At 35.7% G+C, this 22,264-nt stretch overlaps 1 protein-coding gene across 1 annotated transcript; it reads left to right on the top strand.

The window, feature by feature from the left end:
* Positions 1–1,542: 1,542 nt before the first annotated feature.
* Positions 1,543–5,489, top strand: LOC141673779 (uncharacterized). Its single transcript, XM_074480519.1, has 4 exons — positions 1,543–2,262; positions 2,454–4,603; positions 4,661–4,820; positions 5,034–5,489. The coding sequence occupies exons 1-4, from the start codon at positions 1,543–1,545 to the stop codon at positions 5,487–5,489; spliced, it is 3,486 nt and encodes a 1,161-aa protein (XP_074336620.1).
* Positions 5,490–22,264: the final 16,775 nt, after the last annotated feature.

Consider the following 22,264-nt stretch of genomic DNA (forward strand, 5'->3'; position numbering starts at 1 on the left):
TGACTTTTTGTCGGAGAAAATGACCGCTAATAGAGAATTTTGCACCGCGTTTGATTTGTCGTTTTCTTTGTTTCTGATGATTAACAGATAAAATTAATATCGGTCTTGTCTATTGACATGCGTCTTGTCTTTTGACATGTTATAGTTTCTGTCTAATATCGGTGATTTTGTTCATGTTCGTTAGTTATTTCAATGGCCAGACAAAATAATTCTCTTCAAGATATGGAGGAAAGCTTTGCAATGATTAGCTTAGAAGATGAAGAACAAGGAGGTCTAATGTACGAAGGAGAAACGGAGGATTTAGGTGAGATAGATATAAGATGGTGTTTAGTGGGAAGATTTCTGACAGAATCTCCAATTGACTTCCAAGCAATGCAGCATAAAATGGCATCCTTGTGGAGACCTGGGAAAGGTATGTACGTGAAGCAATTGGAGCCAAATCGGTTCATCTTTCAGTTTTATCATGAGATAGATATCAAACGAGTTGTTGACGGTAGTCCGTGGACTCTTGGTCGGTTTCATCTGATCTTTGAAAGACTTAAAGAAGGAGACAATCCGAGATCGTTGATTATTAACAGATTGGAGGTCTGGGTTCAATTACATGGAATGAATGTAGGGTTTATGTCACAGAGGGTGGTGAAGGATATAGCTAATTATATTGGGCATTTCATTGAGTCAGATGTATCCAACTTTGTGGGTGTTTGGAGGGATTACTTACGTGTTCGGGTTTCTTTGAACCTAGATGTCCCGTTGAAAAGGAGAATGAAGCTTAAGAAAAGCGACGCAAACTGGTGCTGGGTGAATTTCAGGTATGAGGCAATTCCGACTTTTTGTTTTATCTGCGGCATGGTAGGATATGGTGAAAAGTTTTGTGCTAAATTATTTGAAGAGTCTTTGGAAACTATTGAAAAACCATATGGGGCATTTATGCGTGCGGAGCCGAGAAGGAGATCGCATACAATAGGTTCGAAATGGTTACGTTCAGGGGTGACAGGGCCGGGGAACTCTACGGTGGTAGACAGTGGTACAGGGCGGGGAGAAGTTGTTACAGGGTTTAATGCTAACAGCGGGTTACAAGGCGATAATGTAGGAGGGTATGTGATAGATAAGCCATTGGGAGTGATTCAGGGAAGGGGAGAGATTAAAGGGATTAGTGTTAATTCAAATTTGGCAAGTGAAGCAACAAAAGCGGATCAAAATGGGGAGTTAAGTAAACAGGCGGAAGATAATAATATATCAGAATCTAGTGATCTAATTGTTCTGGAGGTAAAAAAGAGGCGTATGGGCCAAGATATTGAGCCCATGATGGAGAATAAGGCCCATGATGTAGTAATGACAAATCAGGAGGAAAGTAACCAGAACAAAAAAAATGGACTTTTGGCGGGTACTGCATTGCAGGCCCGCCTAACATTATGAGTACTATCAGCTGGAACTGCCAAGGGTTGGACCTACCTCGGAAAGTTCAGTTCCTTAAAAATATGGTCTGTTATCATAAGCCCGTTTTTGTGTTTTTATGTGAAACGTTTAAGTAAAAAAGAAAGGATGGAGCAAATAAGAGTGATGCTGGGGTACGAGGGGATGATTGTCGTGGAACCGCAGGGGCGTAGCGGAGGTCTAGCTTTGTTGTGGAAGAATTCAAATCAAGCTAGTTTGGTTAGTTTATCCCAAAATCATATTGATGTGCATACCTGCATTGATGGTATGGTGCCGTGGCGTCTCACAGGAATCTATGGAGAACCGAAGAGGAGTCTAAGAAGGAAAACTTGGGATTTATTAAGGAATTTGGCCAGGGATTCGAATCTTCCGTGGTGTGTGATTGGAGATATGAATAATATTAAGTCTCAGGCAGAGAAAAAGGGAGGTGCAGTTTATCCGAGTTGGCTCGTGGAGGGATTCAATGAGGCTATTACTGATACGGGTCTTCAAGACCTGGATATGGTGGGACACCAATTTACGTGGGAGCGGGGTAGAAATACTAACAACTGGATTCAAATAAGGTTAGATAGGGGCCTGGTGGATGTGAATTGGCTACAATGTTTTCCATTGACTCAGTTGTATAATACGGAAGGGTCTTCTTCAGACCATAGTCTGATTATTCTCGAGCCAAAGAATAGGGAGAGAAGGAAGGGTAAATATCGGTTTAAATTCGAGAACGCTTGGTTAACAGAACCGGTTTGTCATCTCATTGTAAAGGATAGTTGGGAGTCCAATCCAAATGACAATATTATGCAGAAAGTTCAGACCTGTGGAGAACATTTGAAGGTATGGGGAAAGGATATCACTGACTGCTTTAGTAGACGAATCCGGGACTGTAAAGTTCAGCTGAAGCTACTCAGAGGGGTCAAGATATAGATTCAGTTACTAGGTATGAGGCAGCAAAGAGACAACTATATTTAATCCTAGACCAAAAAGAAATTTTCTGGCGGCAAAGGTCTAAACAATTATGGTTGCAGTCCGGTGATAAAAATATGAAGTATTTCCATGCTTCGAGCAGCTCCCGTAGAAGGAGAAATCATATCCATAGGCTGCGAACAGACCAGGGCGATTGGAGAACTTGGGAGGATGGTTTATCAGAGTTAATTAAGGATTATTTCCAACAATTATTCTCTACGGATCACATGCAAGGGGAAGAAGTGATTGAATGTGTAACCAGGTCCATCTCGGCTGAGCAGAATAGGGTACTTGTTAAAGATATCACAGAAGAAGAAGTTAAGCAGGCTGTTTTTCATATGCACCCGGATAAAGCACCGGGGCCTGATGGAATGACCCCGGCTTTTTTCCAAAAGCATTGGTCTGTGGTGGGCAAAGATGTGGTCAAAATGGTTAGTAATTTTTTTCTCACAGGTGATCTGTTTGAGGGGATTAATGAAACTAATATTGTGCTTATCCCTAAGAAAAAAAATCCGACAATGCTTACTGATCTGAGACCGATATCTCTGTGTAATGTTTTGATGAAAGTAATCACTAAAGTTTTGGCTAATCGAATGAAGGGGTTGTTAGAGGAAGTGATTTCTGATACACAAAGTGCATTCATTCCGGGAAGATTAATATCGGATAATATTATGATTTCATATGAAATAATGCACTACCTCAAACGTAAAAGTAGAGGTAAAGAGGGGTATATGGCCTTAAAACTGGACATGAGTAAGGCGTATGATCGCATTGAATGGGAGTTTCTACGTAGAGTTCTTTTGAAGATGGGTTTTGATGAAAGATGGGTTCAGCTAGTGCTTAAATGTGTCACTACAGTGTCTTATAATGTGATTCATGGGGAACATGAGATAGGTCCGATTCTGCCGAGTCGTGGTATTAGACAAGGGGATCCTCTCTCCCCTTATTTATTCATTATTTGTGCAGAAAGGTTATCTTCTTTAATTCGTAAATATGAGGCTTGTAGATGGTTGCATGGCATAAAGATTTGTAGGAGAGCCCCGGTTGTGTCTCACATGCTGTTTGCAGATGATAGTTATCTATATTGTAAGGCAGATACTGAGGAAGCAAGCAAGGTGCTAGAACTGCTGAATGTTTATGAGAAGGCGTCGGGACAGAAAGTTAATATTAATAAGTCTTCGGTATTTTTCAGCTCCAATGTTATAGCCTATAATAAGGAAAGGGTTTGTCGGGTTCTTAGCATGAATGAGGCAGATAGTAGGAGCATGTATTTGGGCCTACCGAATGTATTGGGAAGAAACAAGTCGGTTATCTTGGGTTTTATCAAAGATAAGGTTAAGTCAAGGATTGATAGCTGGGATGGGAGGTATATATCAAGGGCTGGTAAGGAGATTCTGGTGAAGTCTGTTATTCAATCTCTCCCGTCGTATGCTATGAGCGTTTTTCTTCTGCCAGTGGAAATTAATAAGGAGATCGAGAGATGTCTTTCTAAGTTTTGGTGGCAGTCTTCGAAAATAGCTACCAGAGGGATAACCTGGATGTCGTGGGAGCGAATGTCGAAACATAAAGCAGCAGGCGGTCTTGGGTTTAGAAATTTCAGAGATTTTAATTTGGCCATGCTTGGTAAGCAGGGCTGGAGAATTCTGATTAATCCTGATAGTCTGGTTGCGAGATTATATAAGGCTAGATATTTTGAGAACACAGATTTTTTAAATGCAACGTTGGGTCATAGCCCCAGCTTTATCTGGAGGAGTATTCTTGAGGCAAAAAATGTTGTAGCAGCAGGGGTTAGATGGAGAATTGGTACAGGTACTAATGTCAAGATTTCAGGACAGCCTTGGTTGGTTGATACAGGAGACCCGTATATTTCCACGGTGTCTAAAACTATTGGCAATAATCTTGTGTCTTCGCTGTTTTGTATGGACAGGAAAGCTTGGGATATTGATGTCGTGCGGGATGTGTTTAATGATAGAGATCAGAGATGTGTTCTTGATACATTAATAGAAGAGGACCTTCAGAATGATGTCTTATATTGGGGTAAGGAGCAGTCTGGGGTTTATTCGGTTAGGAGTGCCTATAAATATATCCAAGAAGAGAAGGGTGCCTGGTGTCGGGAGGAGAACAATGAAATATGGAGTAGACTGTGGAAAATTAAAGCTCCGCCTAAATGTCTGAATCTAGTCTGGAGAGCGTTGTCTTTTAATTTGCCAACGTTATCTCAACTCTAGCAAAAGCATGCCACAGTGAGTAATGTTTGCCCTTTGTGCAGGTCTGGTCCGGAAACTATATTTCATGTGTTAGTTTCTTGCCCATTTGCATCGAAGTGCTGGCATATTCTGGACTCTAATTTTCAGGTCACGATGGGGGACGACTTCTTGAATTGGCTGAAGTCTACGCTGGTTGGTGCTAATAAGAAAAAGGAGGCCATGGTTGTTATGCTGTGTTGGTCACTATGGCGTGCGCGGAACGATCTAGTATGAAATCGAAAGTATCCGAGGGTGTTTAAAGTAGTTGCAGATGCTAAACAGTACCTTGAACAGTGGAATGCAGCCCAAGGGAGAATTGTTAGTGCTTCTAATACTCCTGCAATCGTAGGGGATGGAGCTCATGCTTGAGTTAAGCCAAAATCGGGAATTATCAAGGTGTCAGTGGATGCCGCTATTTTTGCAGAGGAGGGAGCTTTTGGTTCTGGATTGGTAGCTCGGGATTATGAAGGAAGATTGGTTGAAGCTGAGACGAAGCTTCACTATGGCATGGCTTCTCCAGAGAAAGCCGAAGTCATGGCTATAAAGGAAGCTTTAAGTTGGATCGATCGAATGGGTTGGACCGAGGTTATTGTTGAATCTGATTGCTTGGCAGTTGTCCAAGCTATTCGGAGTACCACAGAAATGAGGTCAAGGTTGGGCGTTCTTATAAAGGATTGTAGGAACTATATCAAGAATTCAAACAAAGTCTCTTTGTATTTCATTAAACGATCTGCAAATATAGTGGCTCATACTCTTGCTAGAGCTTCACTTATTTACCCTGATCGTAGGTTCAATAGGTGGTCTGTACTTGAGGTGATGGATTGTATTGCGGCGGATTCAGTTAATCAATAAAATTCTCTGCTTTTTGTCAAAAAATAAAAACAGATTCAGTTTACAAATTCTAATTTTAAAACATGGTTCCAGAATGCTTTTGTAAGAATTCATGTGGTTTAGCTTTACACGTGGTGTCGTAGCAAAATCGAGGACGGAATGAAAATTCAAGAAAAGAATATCTGCTAAAATATGCAAATAATTCTATACGACGCAATTCATAAACTAACTACATATCAATACAACGTTTAACATATTCTCTTATTATTATTGATTTAAAATAAATAAATAAATTCTTAATCTCAAAATTATGATTACATGTAAATAAAAAAAGTCAATGTTGTAATTTAAGTGTAAAAAATAAATAAATAACTTAAAATGGAGAGTGTAACTATTTAACAAAATCTGATCCTTTAAAACATCCTAAAATCGCAAAGCTCCTTTTCAACTATACTTCTCTCTCCAATTTTGACAAAATCTACTACTTTTCTTTTTTTTGTAAAATTGTGAGGGTGGGTAAAGGTAGAGTGATTTCCCAAAACTTCACTTATACAAAAGAGGGGGAATTTTATTCCCAACTGAGGAATATTTCTCACATTGACAAAAAGTTGAATATAACTAATTATATGTCCTCAGGCTAGACCTAACAATTTTGAACACGACACGACTTACACGATACGAAATGACACGAAAATTTAGTATTTGTGTTTGCATTTTTAGTACACGACACGAAGGTACACAAACACGAAAGTACACTGTCGAGATATAGTGTCGATTTTGTGTTTAACCTTCGAGTACACGACACGACACGAAGTATATGATATAAATAAATATTATAATTAAATTTTAATATTTTTTATAAATATATGTAGAATTATAATAAATGTATGCATATTTATTTTTAATATATTATTTGATTTCATTATATTGTATAGAATTGAGATCTAAATATATATATATATATATTTCACATATTTTATAATTTTTTTACCTAAAAAATTTATATTTTAATTTATATTAATATTAAATTATATATATTAATATTCAATTAACACGACATACACGACACGAAATGACACGAAATAAAAGTACACGAACACGAATGTACACGAACACTAAATATATCGATTTTGTGTTTGACATTCAAGTACACGAAAAACGAAAATACAAAACACTAACGAATTGCCAGGTCTCCCTCGGGGGCACTGTCTATCTGTCTGAACACAAAATGCTCTTTGTTGGGATGCGAAAATTAAAAAAATATATAAATTAGTAATAAAAATTATATAAAATAAGTAAAGTAATATATTTAAATAATATTTAATATATAAAATAAATATAGTTGATAAAAGTAATAAATTAATTGATTTTATATAATAAAATTTTTACTACTCTTCATAACTATTAAAATATAAAGAATCGAAAATAACATATAAATTTAAATAAGAAAATTATAAAGAAATGAACGAGAAGAATGAAGCAATAGTAGTGAAATGAGTAGGGGGCAATAACTCAAGTTTATGCCATCTTATAAATTTATTATTATTAGAATAACAAATACAGAGGTAAATTATGGGATTCTTGTGTCGACCTCCCTGAACATGTAATAGTACGACTTTTAAGTTTAAATACTACTCCTAGCCAGTGTTATAGAAATTGCAAATTGGATCAAATCGGTTGAGTTATCGATTTGCGATTTATCGGAAATCGGTGATTTATCGGAATGATAAATCGGAAATAAATCGGATATAATTTAATATTAAAATTTCTAATATTTATCACATTAGACCAATATTATTTATATACAAATATATATAATTATTTTTATATTATAAATATCAATATCCGTGTGTACAAATATTGAAACAAATCAAAAATTGCTAACTCAAAACTGAAAATATGAAAAAAAAAAATTGAAAATGCATAGCATTATAAGTAAATAAACATAAAACAACAAGGAATTTGCAGTCCCATCATCCCCATCCTTCATCATAATCTGCATCTACCTTCTTATATATCCACCTCTTCTCTCTCTTTCTTAAGTATTTATTATCGTCTTCTCTCCTTCTCTCATGTTTCTTTCATTTGTATATATTCATCATTTTCTTCACTTGTATAACGGAACTCTAGTTAACACACTTAAGTATCTGCCGGAAAAGCTTAGCTTTCTAATATCTCCGACTTTTTCTTCGCAACTCAGATGTTGACCGATTTCTACCGAATTTTGACCCGATATGCAGAAAACGATTAGTATACTGATTTTGGCTTATAAGATCGATAGTTGACAAATTTCCGATATTTCGGCAGATAAATCGCCGAAATTGGCGATTTCTGTAACACTGCTCCTAGCAATCTTATTTAAGTAACTTAGAAATTAGAATCTCGTGAGTTATGTGAATAAGTTAAGCCCATCACTAATGTCCACTGTCCTATATGTCACATGCAGATGTAACAAATTGTTTTTTATTTATCAGTCTGCCATATTTTCATGGGAATGCCAGCCACATCACCAAGTGAGCCATTATATTACATGACTCTAAAAATAATAATAAAAATATATATCCGAGCTCGCTATTTCTTGTAGAGGATTTCCATAAAAGATTGCTAACAAAGTTGTCAAATCATGATAAATCATTAAATATATTATTTTTTAATTTTCTCTCACATCCATGTCACTCTTGAAAACATTTATTAAAATTTCGCTTCAATAGTTAAGCAACTTTAAAGGTTACCCATGTGGTCCTCTATATTAATTTTATATTTAGTTCAATATAAAAGTGGATTGAGTAATATACACTTTGAATATTTTTTATGACTTTTTGCTAATTTAGGATGTTGCTAAAGGGTTGCCAAATTTTGGCAACCTTGTTAATCAACCTTTTATCAACCTCTCAACTCCAATAGGTAGGAAACCAAGGGTGTCATGCCAAATAAACTTGGCAACCCATATTGGAGATGCTCTCAAATTCAATGTTTTAAGGTTTGGTAACCGGAGGAGATCAATTATGTTATGGACTTAAACTAATCGAAAAAAATTACATGCATTTTAGTATTTTAAATTATATTTAAGTTAATATCCTTGTTTTATTAATAATTTATAAGTTTATATATATATATATCAGGTTATAAATATTTAAATTTTATTTTACATATAATAGTTCATTTGTAGTATGTGTACCAATCAACACATATACGAAGAAATTAATTGGATCGATCATGTGCCTTGCCGATAATTAATCGATAAAATCCGGGATTTCTAGCACCACTTAAAAAATAATACATCTATCCGTGTTTGTTTGATTAACATCAAAATACTCAAATCCATTATTTCCTCTAAATTAATTATTAATAAAAAAAAATTATTTGAATCACACCGCCAAAAAAAAATTCAGGACAAACATTTTGTCAAAATATTTTCATACGTCCTAATTACAATAACATATCTCATGTATAAACAGATGCTGACTATATGCATCTTTAATATGTTCATGTGTAACTAAATTTCCTATCACCTATTCATTTTTCCCGGACTGTACTTCCGAACGATCATTAAATATTTTGTTTGCTTTTATTTATCTGCACGAGGGTTTCATTTTTGGTGGACCATTATTTCTAGATTTAACTGTAAATATAACGTGCAAACTATTTATGAATTCAATCTACGTCGACCTACTTCTTTCATTAAGTCAACGAGTGACTTAAATTAAGGGCAGGTCGGATTGTCTTATTAAAAATAATTTTACAACCAGGTTGAGTTGGTTTCAAAATTTTAACCCGATCCTAAAATTTAAATTGTAACCCAATTCTATCGATTATATTAATTTGGTTCGGATTAGATTAGTTTGAACGGTTGAATGATTTTATAAAAAATGTTTAAACATTATATATTATTGCTCATTTCAAAATTTTAAGTAAACTAAAATAGGTATAACTTATAATTTTGGTATAAATATTTAAATTTGATTAATATTTAAATTTGATTAATATTTAAATTTTAATGATGTATATCATGTCATAAATCAAATGCACACGCACGAAATAATGTATAATTGTATATAATATATAGATTATACCTAAATTATCGAACAAGATTTTAAAGTTAAATCGGGTTCGGTTGTGTTGACCGGAAAAATCTAAAACCCGTACTGACAGAGAATAAAAGTAATATTGACTGTGTAATTAATGTCGTATTAATTAGTCCTGATTTGGTCCAAAATTAATAAACCCTAGTATTAATATAGCATTAATTGGGCTCTAAAGGCCTACAGACCAGGAATTTATTATTAATTTCGTAGGTCATAAATCCAACCAGATTATAGCTGAGAAAATAAGTTTAAGTCAAACTCGAACTTAGAATGGACTCCAAAGTCCATTCTAAGTCTGAGACTTGCCCACCAAGTCTCTTAACCCTAATCTAACTCAAGGTTGCCCACGCGTATATAAGGGTCTTGTTAGATATTGAATGCTCATAATGTAACACATAGGGGGAGTGGATGTGTTTCTTGGATTTTTCTTTGTTTTAAACTTTTTGGATTTTGGTTTGAATAAAGCAGTTATAGAAGTGTAACTTTGAACTCATTTTACCTTTGTTCAAACATTTCAATCTCCTTGGCATACTGCATTTCCCTTTTCACATTATCAGCCTTTATTCTTGCATGTCTTTCATTTCTCTCTCTCAACCCCTCAAACATCACAGCCTTCCACATCCTTGTACTTGTATCATTGTCCTTCATCAAGCTAATCACCTTCTTCAATTATGTGGTTGAAAATGTTTCAATTACTTCCCGGCTAAGCAAAATGAAGGAGCCATCCAAATCGTAGATTCTTACTTCTGCCAAAGAGACAACCTAAACTTCGACTATTTTTTCATATAGTTGTTAGAAATAGTCATCATGTGTTATGCTTATTTTTAGAGGTAGAAAATCATCTTGATTAAAGCAGTTCCAGATGACACCAACATCAGCTTGCATTTTCTTTGGTTTTCTTCCAACAGTCTTGAAGTGAGTTTTGGTTGGAAGCTTGAATGAAGGTAAATTTGAGATTTTCTTTAAAGTGACATGACTGGATGTGATTGGTATTTTGAGTAAGGGGTTTGCAGTTTGTTTGTACAGGTATTTAGGTTTTTGAGGTTGGATTAGTTGAATGTCTATTTGGCTTGGCTTGGAGGTCTGATTTGGTTGGATTTGTGAAGCTTTTGTTTCCTGGATATTTTTCTTCTTTGTTTCCCCTTGTCCATCTCTCCTTTTTTCTTTCCATCATCTTTTCTCTCTTCCTTATGCTTTCTCTTCTCATACACCTTGATGTCAGTTGCTTTAGAAGACTGACTTAGATTTGAGCCATAAGATTTCTGTTCATCCTTCTTCTGCTCATCATCATCCAAGTCATCTTTAGTGTTAAATTGAGTTCCAGATAACATGTTATCAACATTCCTCAAATATCTTCCCAATATCTTGATCATTTCTTCATCTTCTATAGTCTTGATCGTCTTAATTTTTAAATCAGTCTATAGGGTCATTATCATCCTCAAGTTCCCCATGACACGGTGCTTTGGAATCATGACATGTTCGCACCTTTTGGTGGATGAACAGATATATGTCACTCCTTTGATAGGTTGGAGATATGCTTCTGGAAAAGCAGTGTTAGGAAATGAATTACACACAAAGGGTGTGACGGCCTCAACCCCGGGGTTGAGGGTGTGTCTTTAAATCCTTACTCACCTTGGTGAGTGCAAAAGCCTTCTCCATTTCCTTTAACCAGATCCTGGCAGCAACAGGATCCACTTCACCTTTAAATTCTGGGGGTTTCACGGCCTGAAAAGACTTAACACTAACATCTTGGGTCGTCCCCCTCATCTCATGCTGCTATTGGATTTGTAGTTATTGTTGTTAGATTTGTTGCTGTTGTTGTTGTATGAGCTGTTGTTGTTGTTTTTGTTGTTGCTGAAATTGTTGTTGGTGCTGTTGGAATTGTTGTTGCTATTGGGCCAGCTGAGTAGACTGCTGTTAGATATATTTGATAATGTCATGTGTAATATGATTTGTGTTTAGTTTTCAGATCTTACCTAACAGGACAAATCAGTACTTAACTGGAAATCAACACTTATACTGAAGACAGAACTTAAGATATCAGAACTTAAGTTATCAGAACTTAAGTGATCAGAAGATATTTATCAGGAGATAATATCAGGACTTAAGATGACTTTCAGATAAGGCAGGCGGCTGATTGAAAGGAAAAAAGATCGAGACTAAGACAGAAATAAATATGCGTGAAGAATGAATTCTATGAAGAATAGAATACTTGGAAGAAAAGATAACTGGTTGATATATTTTAGGAAGCAGAATTATATTCCATATCAATTAGAATTTATCTTGTAACTGTGTAGTATATAAACACAGGCATAGAGTTTACACTATAAGTGTTACGATTATCGATGTTATTATTCTTTGTAACTCTAGCAGCTCTCGTGATAATTTGTTCATCACTGAGAGAGGACAGTTCCATATTGTAACAGAATTTATTGTGTTGAATAATTTTTTTTTTCTGTTACTTGAGTTCTTATAATCGATTTGATTGTGCTAAACACTGTATTCAACCCCCTTCTACAGTGTGTGTGACCTAACAAGTGGTATCAGAGCGATCTGTTAATACACAAACAGTTTAAGATCCAAAAACAATCATGTCTGAAGAAGAAACTCCAACCAAGCCCACCAAAACTAAAGAACCTCCAAAAACCATAACCCATAGTCGATATGAGACTATAAGACATGTTGAAACCTTCTGAGTATTCCATATGGAAAGTGAAGATGGCTATGTTTCTAGAAGCTACAGATCCAGAATATCTCGACAGGATTTATGAAGGACCACATATGCCAACCAAACTCTCTGTGGAAGTTGCAGGTCAGCCGGTAAAGTTTATACCAAAGGAGAAAAGTTATTACACTGCAGAAGATATCTCATCGATTGCAAAGGATGCAAAGGTAAGACACTTGCTGCATAGTGCCATTGATAATGTCATGTCAAACAGGGTAATTCAATGCAAGACTGCAAAAGAGATATATGATGCTTTGGAAACAAGGTGTCAGGGAACTGATTTAATCAAGAAGAACAGGAAGACGATACTCACTGAAGAATATGAACACTTTGACTCAAAGCCTGATGAGTCATTAACTGATTTATATGACAGATTTGTCAAACTCTTGAATGATTTGTCACTAGTTGACAAAGAGTATGATATTGAAGATTCAAATCTTAAATTCCTGTTAGCACTTCCTGAAATATGGGATTTGAAGGCCACAATAATAAGAGACAACTATAATCTTGACGAAACAACTCTTGATGAAATTTATGGGATGCTCAAGACTCATGAACTTAAGATGGAACAAAGAAGCAAGAGGAAAGGAAGAAAGTCAAGGACAGTTGCTTTTATGCCTGAGGAGGAAATTCCCAAAGAAGCTGCCTCAAAGAAAGGCAAGGGCAAGGCTCTCATCACAAAGTCTGATACTGAGTCATCAAGTTCTGATAGTGATGATGACTCAGAAACTGAAAGTATATCTGAGATAGACCCTGATGAAGAGATGATGAAGCTGTGTGCTCTTATGATGAAAGGGATCACAAAGATTGCATACAGGAAATTCAGGAGAGGAAAGAAGTTTTTCAGGAAAAGTACAAGTTCTGAAAAGAAAGGTTTCAGAAAATCTGAAGGCAAAGGAGGAAAGTCTGACAGAGGAGATTACTCAAATGTTAAATGCTACAACTGTGGTGAGAAAGGCCACATATCTCCAGATTGCAGAAAAGGGAAAAGTGACAAAGGCAAGGCTCTTGTCACGAAGAAGAAAAGCTGGTCAGATGCTTCAGATTCTGAAAATGAGGAAAACTATGCCTTGATGGCAAATGCTGATAGCAGTTCTGATACTGCTGACTTAAAGGTACCTCAAACTACTTATGCCTTTCATACTGATGATATTACTGAGTTGAGAAGATATCTTAAAACCATGTTCATTAGTTATAAAGATTAAACTTTAACATATGAAAGATTAACTTCTGAAAATCTTGCTTATAAAAAGAGGAATGATTATTTAGAAAAAAAGTTAGTCATGTTCCATCAAACTCAGAAAGATAGAGATGATGCCTTTTATGTTAGGGATGAAGTGTTAAAAATGAATGAATCTCTAAATACTGAGTTAGAAAAGGAAAAAGAGATTATCAGGACTTGGACTAACTCTGGTAAAGCAACTCAGGATATTCTTAGTAGTGGAAACTGGAAATAGGGCTTAGGTTATGGAGATGATAAGAACAGTAAGGGAACTGTAGAAACTGAGCCTATAGTTGTTAAACAAAAACCAAAGGTAAATCTTGTTAAGTTTGTAACTGCAAAGTCTGATATTGAGAAATCAGAAGTTAAGGAGAAAGTAACTTCTGACAAACCTAAACAGGATAAGCCAACTGAAGTTAACATATGCTTAATGACTAAGAAGCAGCTTAAGCATAAGCTAAAAGATGTTAAGAATGTAAACAAGGTAAAACCACCTAGGAAAAATAGGAATGGAAAGGAAGGTGTGAACAAAAGTAACAATTATAAGCCTGTTCCTAAAGCTCCTAGAAAAACATGTCATAACTGCGGAAATTCTAATCATCTGGCTTCTTATTGCAGGAAGAATAAGAATATAAACTCCTTACCTTCAAAATCAGGAGTTAAGAGTCAGTTTGTTAGATATAAGCCACAAAATCCTTGTTTTCATTGTGGTAGTTTATGGCATTCCATTTATACTTGTAAGGAATATCATAGTTTGTACTATGATTATTATCAAATAAAACCTTCTGTAAAGAAAGTTAGCATTATTCCTTCTAGTATAAGTTCTGATGCAAAGTCTGATATTGCAAATTCTGATAAGAAAACTGTTAACATAAACTCTGATGCTAAATCTATAACGACTCGTATATTTTTATATTGTTTAAATGTGCAATTATTAAATAATTGCATAAATAAAATAGGTTTGTGGGTTCTGTCAGCTGGATATTATTTTTGTTAATATTTTAATTAATTATGCGTGATCGTTGGTGTTCGTGTATTAATTGTATAATTCGTTGTGAAGTTGTGTTGTGTCACTTTTATAATTAAAGGTGATTTTATTCAAAATTTATTTCCATAAATACTTGGGTTATCCCTAAAATCATTTTTATGGCTTCATAATTTTATTAATTATTTTAGGAGTTTTTAAAATTTACAAATCGATATTTTATCATTTATTTATCTTTAAATGATTTTCTGATTTCATTTAATTGTAAAATTAGTATTTAATACCTGAATTCTAAAAAAATTACGAAATTCATATTTTTATTAAGTTGGAATATTCCGAGAATTTTAAAATTATTTTGGAGATTTTTGGGATTTATTTGACTCGCGCGTTATTTCATTTAATTGTAAAAATGCAGATCCAGTATACTTCTTAAAAATTCTTTAAAAATCTTGAAATTTTGTTTAGTTAATTGTTAATTATTGCGATAATTTTAGAGTATTAGTTTTAAATTATCTTGAGAATTTTAAATTTGTTCTGATAAATTTTCGGGGTGTTGTTACTCGAAAATTATTCGTTAAAATCAGTAAGTGCGGTGCGAGTCAGAATAATAAAAAAAAAAGGGGGGACAAAATCCCCAATTTCATCCCTGCACCCCCTTCCCCTCGACTCGCCGCCTCTCTTTTCTCTCGTGGTATCTCTCTCTCGCTCCCTCAAATCTTTCTGATTCTCTCTCTCTCTCCCTTTCTTCTCTCTCTCTCATAATCTCTCTTTCTCCCCTTCGTTTTCTTCTCCCCCTTATTCCCTGTGTTGCTGCCGCCTGCTCTCCGGCCGCCACCGTGATTCCAGTTTCTTTCCGGTGATTTCCCGGCCTGATCTTTGTCATCTATATATATAAATATACACACAATTATATATGTGTATATTATTGTGTGTGTATGGTATTGTGTATATCTGTGTTTGTGTGCTGCTGTGGTTCCCCTGTTTCCCCTAAGTTCGGTTGCCGCCAGGTTTTTCCGGCGTGGAAGCCGGCTGTTTCCGGTGTGCGTGAGCCACGCACTTCGGCGCGTGTGTCTGCGTGTGCCTATGCTGGACTCGATTACGTTACTGTTGTGGCTTGGTTACGTTGGACTGAATTTTCATTTTTATTTATTTATTCTTGCAGGAAATAATTGATTGGTTTGTGAAATAAATTATACGATGTTGGGAGATTTAATCGATAATTATCGGTGAAATTTACGTAGGAGGCCCGGTATAACGGGAAACCGTAAATTTTATCGCCGTCGGCGATGAGCCTCGGCGAGCCGACGGTGGACTATGATGACGTTGTTCTGAGTCCTACAATTTAAAATACAAAATACGATTTAAAATGCGAATTGCGAATAAAACTATAAAATGAGATTAAAATTATAAAATGGGACTGATAATTAATAATTGTATTTAAGTGGTATTGGTGAATTTTTGAATTGTTGTTGACTGAAGTCGGTGGTTGGAATTTGGATTGGGTTGGGTTGTTGTGATTGATTTGACGTCGGGATGTTCGACGGGTAGTCCGATAATTAAAGGAGGTGCTGCCCGATTTTTGGAAAATTAAATTACGGAAATTCGAGGCCGTACCCAATGACTATCGGAACGTCGATCGGTTACATGTAACTATTTTGTACGAAACCTGATTATGTGTTGTGATGTAATGTTTTGCCGAAACCGATAACCCTAATTTTGAAAAAGAAAGACAGATATACATATTTTATGAAAATGAACGCTGAACCGACTTTCGAAGATGTGAACCCTAATTGATACGTGTATTATAATATTGAATATGTTACGAGTTGGGTTTTGTTAACGTTCGGGTAGATTGTTAGCGAGGATATGTCAAGCATAATCGAAGGTCTAAGTTAGGGTGTTTCGACTTTGTAGGTGCTAGTCGGAAAGCCCAAGAGTTGATGTTGGATAGCCTAGTGGACAGTCGACGAGCTCAGTAAGGTTCCAATCGAAGGACCTGAGTGTTGAAGTCAAATCCAGGGTAATCTAGTGGTTAGACGTTAAAGCCTGAGTGTCCGTGTCGGCTCAAGGTCAATCGGTATTAGTTGTAAAGCTCTGCAAGGCAAGTACCCCTGAACAAATCTTTTACGGTTCAGTATATATGAATAATTGTTGATTTAAATTACGTACTGGAACAGAACGATTTAAGTTACGTATCCCCTGGATTCAAATTATTTTGTTAACTTGTGTTTTGGGGGAAAAGTAACTTCTGAAAATGCCTATCTCTAAGTTCTGAATAAAATGAAAATGTTTTGGAAAATGTGCTATGTTATAATTGTTTTGATAAGAGATAGGTAAGTGATTTGGAAAACTGGATAAAAATGATCAAATAATTGGATGAGTGTGCGCAGAAGGCCCGTAACGGCCTGGAAGTTAGCGTAAGAGGCGAAGTGGTTGCGCACCCTGTCATAACCACCAGCCCAGCGTGACAGAGACCTAGCTAGTCTCTGAGTTCCGGAACAAGTTTCATAGGATATCCTGATCAGCTGTCTCACCAGGGATCATCCAATAATTTTATATCTGAGCAAGTGATTTTGAGGTTCCCGGAGAGGAACAAGTTTTATAGGTCCTGTGATGGGACAAGTTTTATAGATCCTGTGATGGGACAAGTTTTATAGATCCTGTGATGGGATAAGTTTTATGGTTTCCGTAACGGAACAAATGATTTTGGGTCCCCGTAACGGGACAAATGGTTTTATGGGTCTTGCGATGAGACAGAAGATTTGAAAACGAAAGAAGCATGCTAAAATTTAAATTGATATTTATGCACAGCACACAACTAATGATTTGGTTTTACAGAGCATGCTAGTTTTGATATCCAGTTCACACATGTTTTACTTGTTTCTAGCAAGTTATGATTTCTGTTCCTATAATTGTTTATCATAAACTGTTTTTGATTATTATTCATATAGTGGTACTGCTGAGCAATTGATTGCTCACCCTTGCAAAATGTTTTATATATGTATTGCAGATACTTAGGAGATTCTTCAGTGGTAGTCAGGGCAGAGTTCCAGTTCCTTTCGTGTCAGCCTCCTCTGAGGTAGTTGCATTCAGACCAGATGAGGTCTGTTGAGTTGCTGCATTAAATTAGTGGTCAGGATTGTGTAAGGTAATTTGAGTTGTGTTAGTTGAGTAACCTAAGTCATACTTAAACCTGGAAAAGATCTTGGAGTTAGGGGTCGTATTTATATTCTATCTTGGAATTGTTTATATTATGTTTGTTATGGTGATTGTTGATGACGTCAACTCCTGACCCCGGGGTTGAGGCCGTCACACTTGGTATCAGAGCTATAGGTTTGAGTCCCTGATTTAGGTTAGGAATAGAGTCAGAAGAGTGCAAGAAGGTTTATTTTATATAAATATGAGTCAGCAACTCAACCAGAGGAGCGAGTCTGTGGGTTTAGTCAAGGGTTCGAAGGCGTGACCCTGATATTTGTTGGGGATTGGCTGGAACTGCCCTAGCTTTTAGTAAATCTCCCATATCCCCTATATATAGGTGTCATTGGCAATGTCTAGTTGAGATTTCTAGTTTCTTTTCTCGAGCGAGCGAATCTGATCATGAAAGTTTAGGTGGAAGGGTAATAGTTAGAGGCTGCCATGATAGACGAGTCTCATAGTGAATGTGGATTAGTACTGAGGTTCTATCGGTTGATTGGGGCAAACAATACATATGATGTGACTATTTGTCTGTGTGACAAAGGGTCTGGTGGGACGCCACCAAATTATGTGTTGTAAACTGTATAGTACTAAGATTGGCCATCTTACGTACTTGTATGGTTGCTCCCAGTCATATCCGCATTTCCTTCATGTTTCTTATAGAATGAATTATCCTGATTTCGAAATTTTATTTGGTATTTTATGACAATGAATTTCCTTCGGTAATCACTGTGGTCAGATCGTCCTAGTTATGGAAAGTAAGCGAAGAATTGACCGTCAGGAGAAATAAAAGTTCTATATCCGGTTGCTATTTTTGAATGACGACAATAGAAAGGATTTGTGATCCATTGGAAAAGGTTATTGTCTTATAAAAGTTAATTCAATGGTTGTCGAGTCTATGGCAAATGATAGGGAACCGCCTTTAGAAGAATGGTTGGCTGAAACTTGGACTAGTAGGCCTATCAGAGGTCCTTAAGTTGACCTAGTTTGCGAGGTTGTTTGTTGGTAATTTTGGCGGAAATAGCCAACCCCGTTTTATTATATTGGTTAGTGATACATATGATTATTAACATGTTATGTGTCACAGTATTGTGAATCGTGGAGTTGAGTGATGAAAGATGGTTAGTATGCTTGTTGGTGGTTTGGTTGATGTTGATAAATTGATATGGTTGTTGGTTAATTGTTGGTGTCGGCTTGAGTCCGACTGGTAGTCAGTAATATAGAGGAAATGCTGCCAAATTTTTGGAAAATACCCTACTTTTAAAGATACAACGTATACTATGATGTGTTAGTAGTGTTTCGGATGATACTCCAATTGGTCAATTAAAAGGAAGAGTTGGTTAATTTTATCAGTTAATGGTCAGTTATATAGAAGTCGGTTCCAATTATATGAAGTTAAATGCTAATGTGGTTTTCAAATTCGAAAACAAAGAATGTTCAATGTTTTGAATGCGGTCATAAGGGTCAGGCTGCGTTGGAGTGTAATCCAGAAAATCTAGGAGTTATTTGCTACCATTATAGGAAGGTTGGGCATATTGCAAGGAGTTGTGGAATGGTTACTCAAGGTACTACATCCCAAGGTCCAATACCCAACATGGCTAGAGGTAGAACTTCCAGAGTAACCAAAAGATCGAGCGGTTAGAATTCGGACGTAGTGTAGCTGATCTGACACCCTTAAAGCTAGAGGAGTTTGATACGATTTTAGTAACGAATTGGTTGTCCTGTCATAAGGCAAGGATTAATTTGGGAAAAGCGAATAGTAAAGTGTATGGAAGTCACTAATGGAGTGAATTGCTAAAGGAAGGAGCAGGATAAGAAGCTCTTCCAATCATGCGAAGAAAGAAGTTAATAAGCTAAGGGTATCAAGTAGATCCACCATGTGTAAAGATATGAAGAAGATAATGCTTGAGCTGAGGAAAGTTGAGTAATATATGAATGCCTGGAGTTCTTTGAAGATTAGTGGGATGAAATAATTAGCTCGATAATTGTAAAAGATATTAGTAAGAAAGGTGAGCATATCAGATATAGTCCCTTGGGTTATGCCAGAAATGTTGCTGAAAAGAAGAATGAAATGATAAGAGTGTGTAATGATTATCGGGAGTTTAATAAAGTGGCGAACAAGAATCAGTAACCATATCAAGAATTAATTAATTATGTAACCTAATTCAAGGAGTGTGTTATTTCTCGGGGATTGAATTAAGATCCAGCCTGAGAACGTATCGAAGACTGCAGTTAAAACGAAATATGGGCATCACAATTTTTGATAATGTTATTTGGATTAACAAATGTATCAGTTAGTGAACATGGTGTATAAGGAGTTCTTGAATAAGCATGATGGTATTTATTGATAACATCCTCAGCTATCCAAGGACCAGGGATGTCCATGTGAAACGCCCAAAGATTTCCCTACGAAGATTAGAAGAAAAACAACTATATATTAAGTTTAAGTATAAATTTTAGCTGAGAGTAACAAATGATTCCGATTATTCCATTAACGAACATTTAAGCAAGGCCGGTGTAGTAACAGATGCCCTGTATAGAAGGAAAGGATTGAATGTGATTAAAATCGCTAAGGAGTTAATAAAGGAATAGGGAAAAAGTGGAATGTGAAGTTCAAATATCTGAAGGTGAGAAGAAGTGAAGATATGAGATTACTTTCTAGTCTTAACTGATGGAGAGAAGCAAGAGTTGTTCGAATGTTTGGAAACCAAATTGAAAATGAGCACCGCTTATCATTTGTAGACGAAAGGTCGAAGTGAAAGGACGATTCAGGCAATATAAGGTATGTTGAGAGTATATAGTTTGAATCTAAAAGGAAACTGTGGTAATCACCTACCATTGATTAAGTCCTCTATATTAATAATTATCATGTTAGTAGGGAATGCTACCTTGCGAAGCCCTGTGTGAGCATAAGTGTGAGTTTCCCCTACTGAGAGAAAGTGGGAGTAGAAATGTTGTAAGATCCTGAATAAATTTGCCGCACCAAGGACGTAGTGGTGTTAATTCGAAAAAGAGTTGACGTAGTTTGGGATGGACAAAGAAAGAAGATGGATTTGCATCGAAAGAGTATGGATCTAAAGGTAGGATCGTGGGTATTGACAAAATTTCACCTTGAAAGAAATTGGTTAGGTTTAGTTAGAAGGGGCGAGTTGAGCCCTAAATATATGTACCCATTGGAGGTATCGAAGAGGATAGATGAAGTGCTCATGAGTTAGCATTGTTATTATAGTTGCAAACATTTATAGTGTGTCCTACATGTCATTGTTAAAGCGATATGTTCTTGGTTTGAACTAAGCCATTGAGTAGGAACCAATGGGCTCTCATCCAAATTGTTTTGCGTGGAATGATCGACCCAGAACCTAGATCGTTATGAGTGAGTCCTTAGGAATGAGTTTATATCCTTAGTGAGTGTGCTTTGAATGAATCCTCGAATAGAAGAATCTACTTGGGATTTAGAGTCAGATATGCTTGACAAATATCCTCACTTGTTTGGTTAAAAATCAGATTCTGAGGACAGAATCTTTTTAAGGGGGGAAGATAATAACGACTCGTATATTTTTATATTGTTTAAATGTGCAATTATTAAATAATTGCATAAATAAAATAGGTTTGTGGGTTCTGTCAGCTGGATATTATTTTTGTTAATATTTTAATTAATTATGCGTGATCGTTGGTGTTCGTGTATTAATTGTATAATTCGTTGTGAAGTTGTGTTGTGTCACTTTTATAATTAAAGGTGATTTTATTCAAAATTTATTTCCATAAATACTTGGGTTATCCCTAAAATCATTTTTATGGCTTCATAATTTTATTAATTATTTTAGGAGTTTTTAAAATTTACAAATCGATATTTTATCATTTATTTATCTTTAAATGATTTTCTGATTTCATTTAATTGTAAAATCAGTATTTAATACCTGAATTCTTAAAAAATTACGAAATTCATATTTTTATTAAGTTGGAATATTCCGAGAATTTTAAAATTATTTTGGAGATTTTTGGGATTTATTTGACTCGCGCGTTATTTCATTTAATTGTAAAAATGCAGATCCAGTATACTTCTTAAAAATTCTTTAAAAATCTTGAAATTTTGTTTAGTTAATTGTTAATTATTGCGATAATTTTAGAGTATTAGTTTTAAATTATCTTGAGAATTTTAAATTTGTTCTGATAAATTTTCGGGGTGTTGTTACTCGAAAATTATTCGTTAAAATCAGTAAGTGCGGTGCGAGTCAGAATAATAAAAAAAAAAAGGGGGACAAAATCCCCAATTTCATCCCTGCACCCCCTTCCCCTCGACTCGCCGCCTCTCTTTTCTCTCGTGGTATCTCTCTCTCGCTCCCTCAAATCTTTCTGATTCTCTCTCTCTCTCCCTTTCTTCTCTCTCTCTCTCATAATCTCTCTTTCTCCCCTTCGTTTTCTTCTCCCCCTTATTCCCTGTGTTGCTGCCGCCTGCTCTCCGGCCGCCACCGTGATTCCAGTTTCTTTCCGGTGATTTCCCGGCCTGATCTTTGTCATCTATATATATAAATATACACACAATTATATATGTGTATATTATTGTGTGTGTATGGTATTGTGTAT

The sequence above is a fragment of the Apium graveolens genome, chromosome 7 (genome assembly GCF_009905375.1).
Source record: "Apium graveolens cultivar Ventura chromosome 7, ASM990537v1, whole genome shotgun sequence".
Lineage (NCBI taxonomy): Eukaryota > Viridiplantae > Streptophyta > Magnoliopsida > Apiales > Apiaceae > Apium > Apium graveolens.

Excerpts from the sequence above, each read along its gene's own strand:
- LOC141673779 (XM_074480519.1), top strand. The coding sequence starts at position 1,543 with ATGGAGCAAATAAGAGTGATGCTGGGGTACGAGGGGATGATTGTCGTG. Across the intron at positions 4,604-4,660 it reads TTGTCTTTTAATTTGCCAAC|GTCTGGTCCGGAAACTATAT; the intron begins GTTATCTCAACT and ends CCCTTTGTGCAG. Across the intron at positions 4,821-5,033 it reads ATAAGAAAAAGGAGGCCATG|GTGTCAGTGGATGCCGCTAT; the intron begins GTTGTTATGCTG and ends GGAATTATCAAG.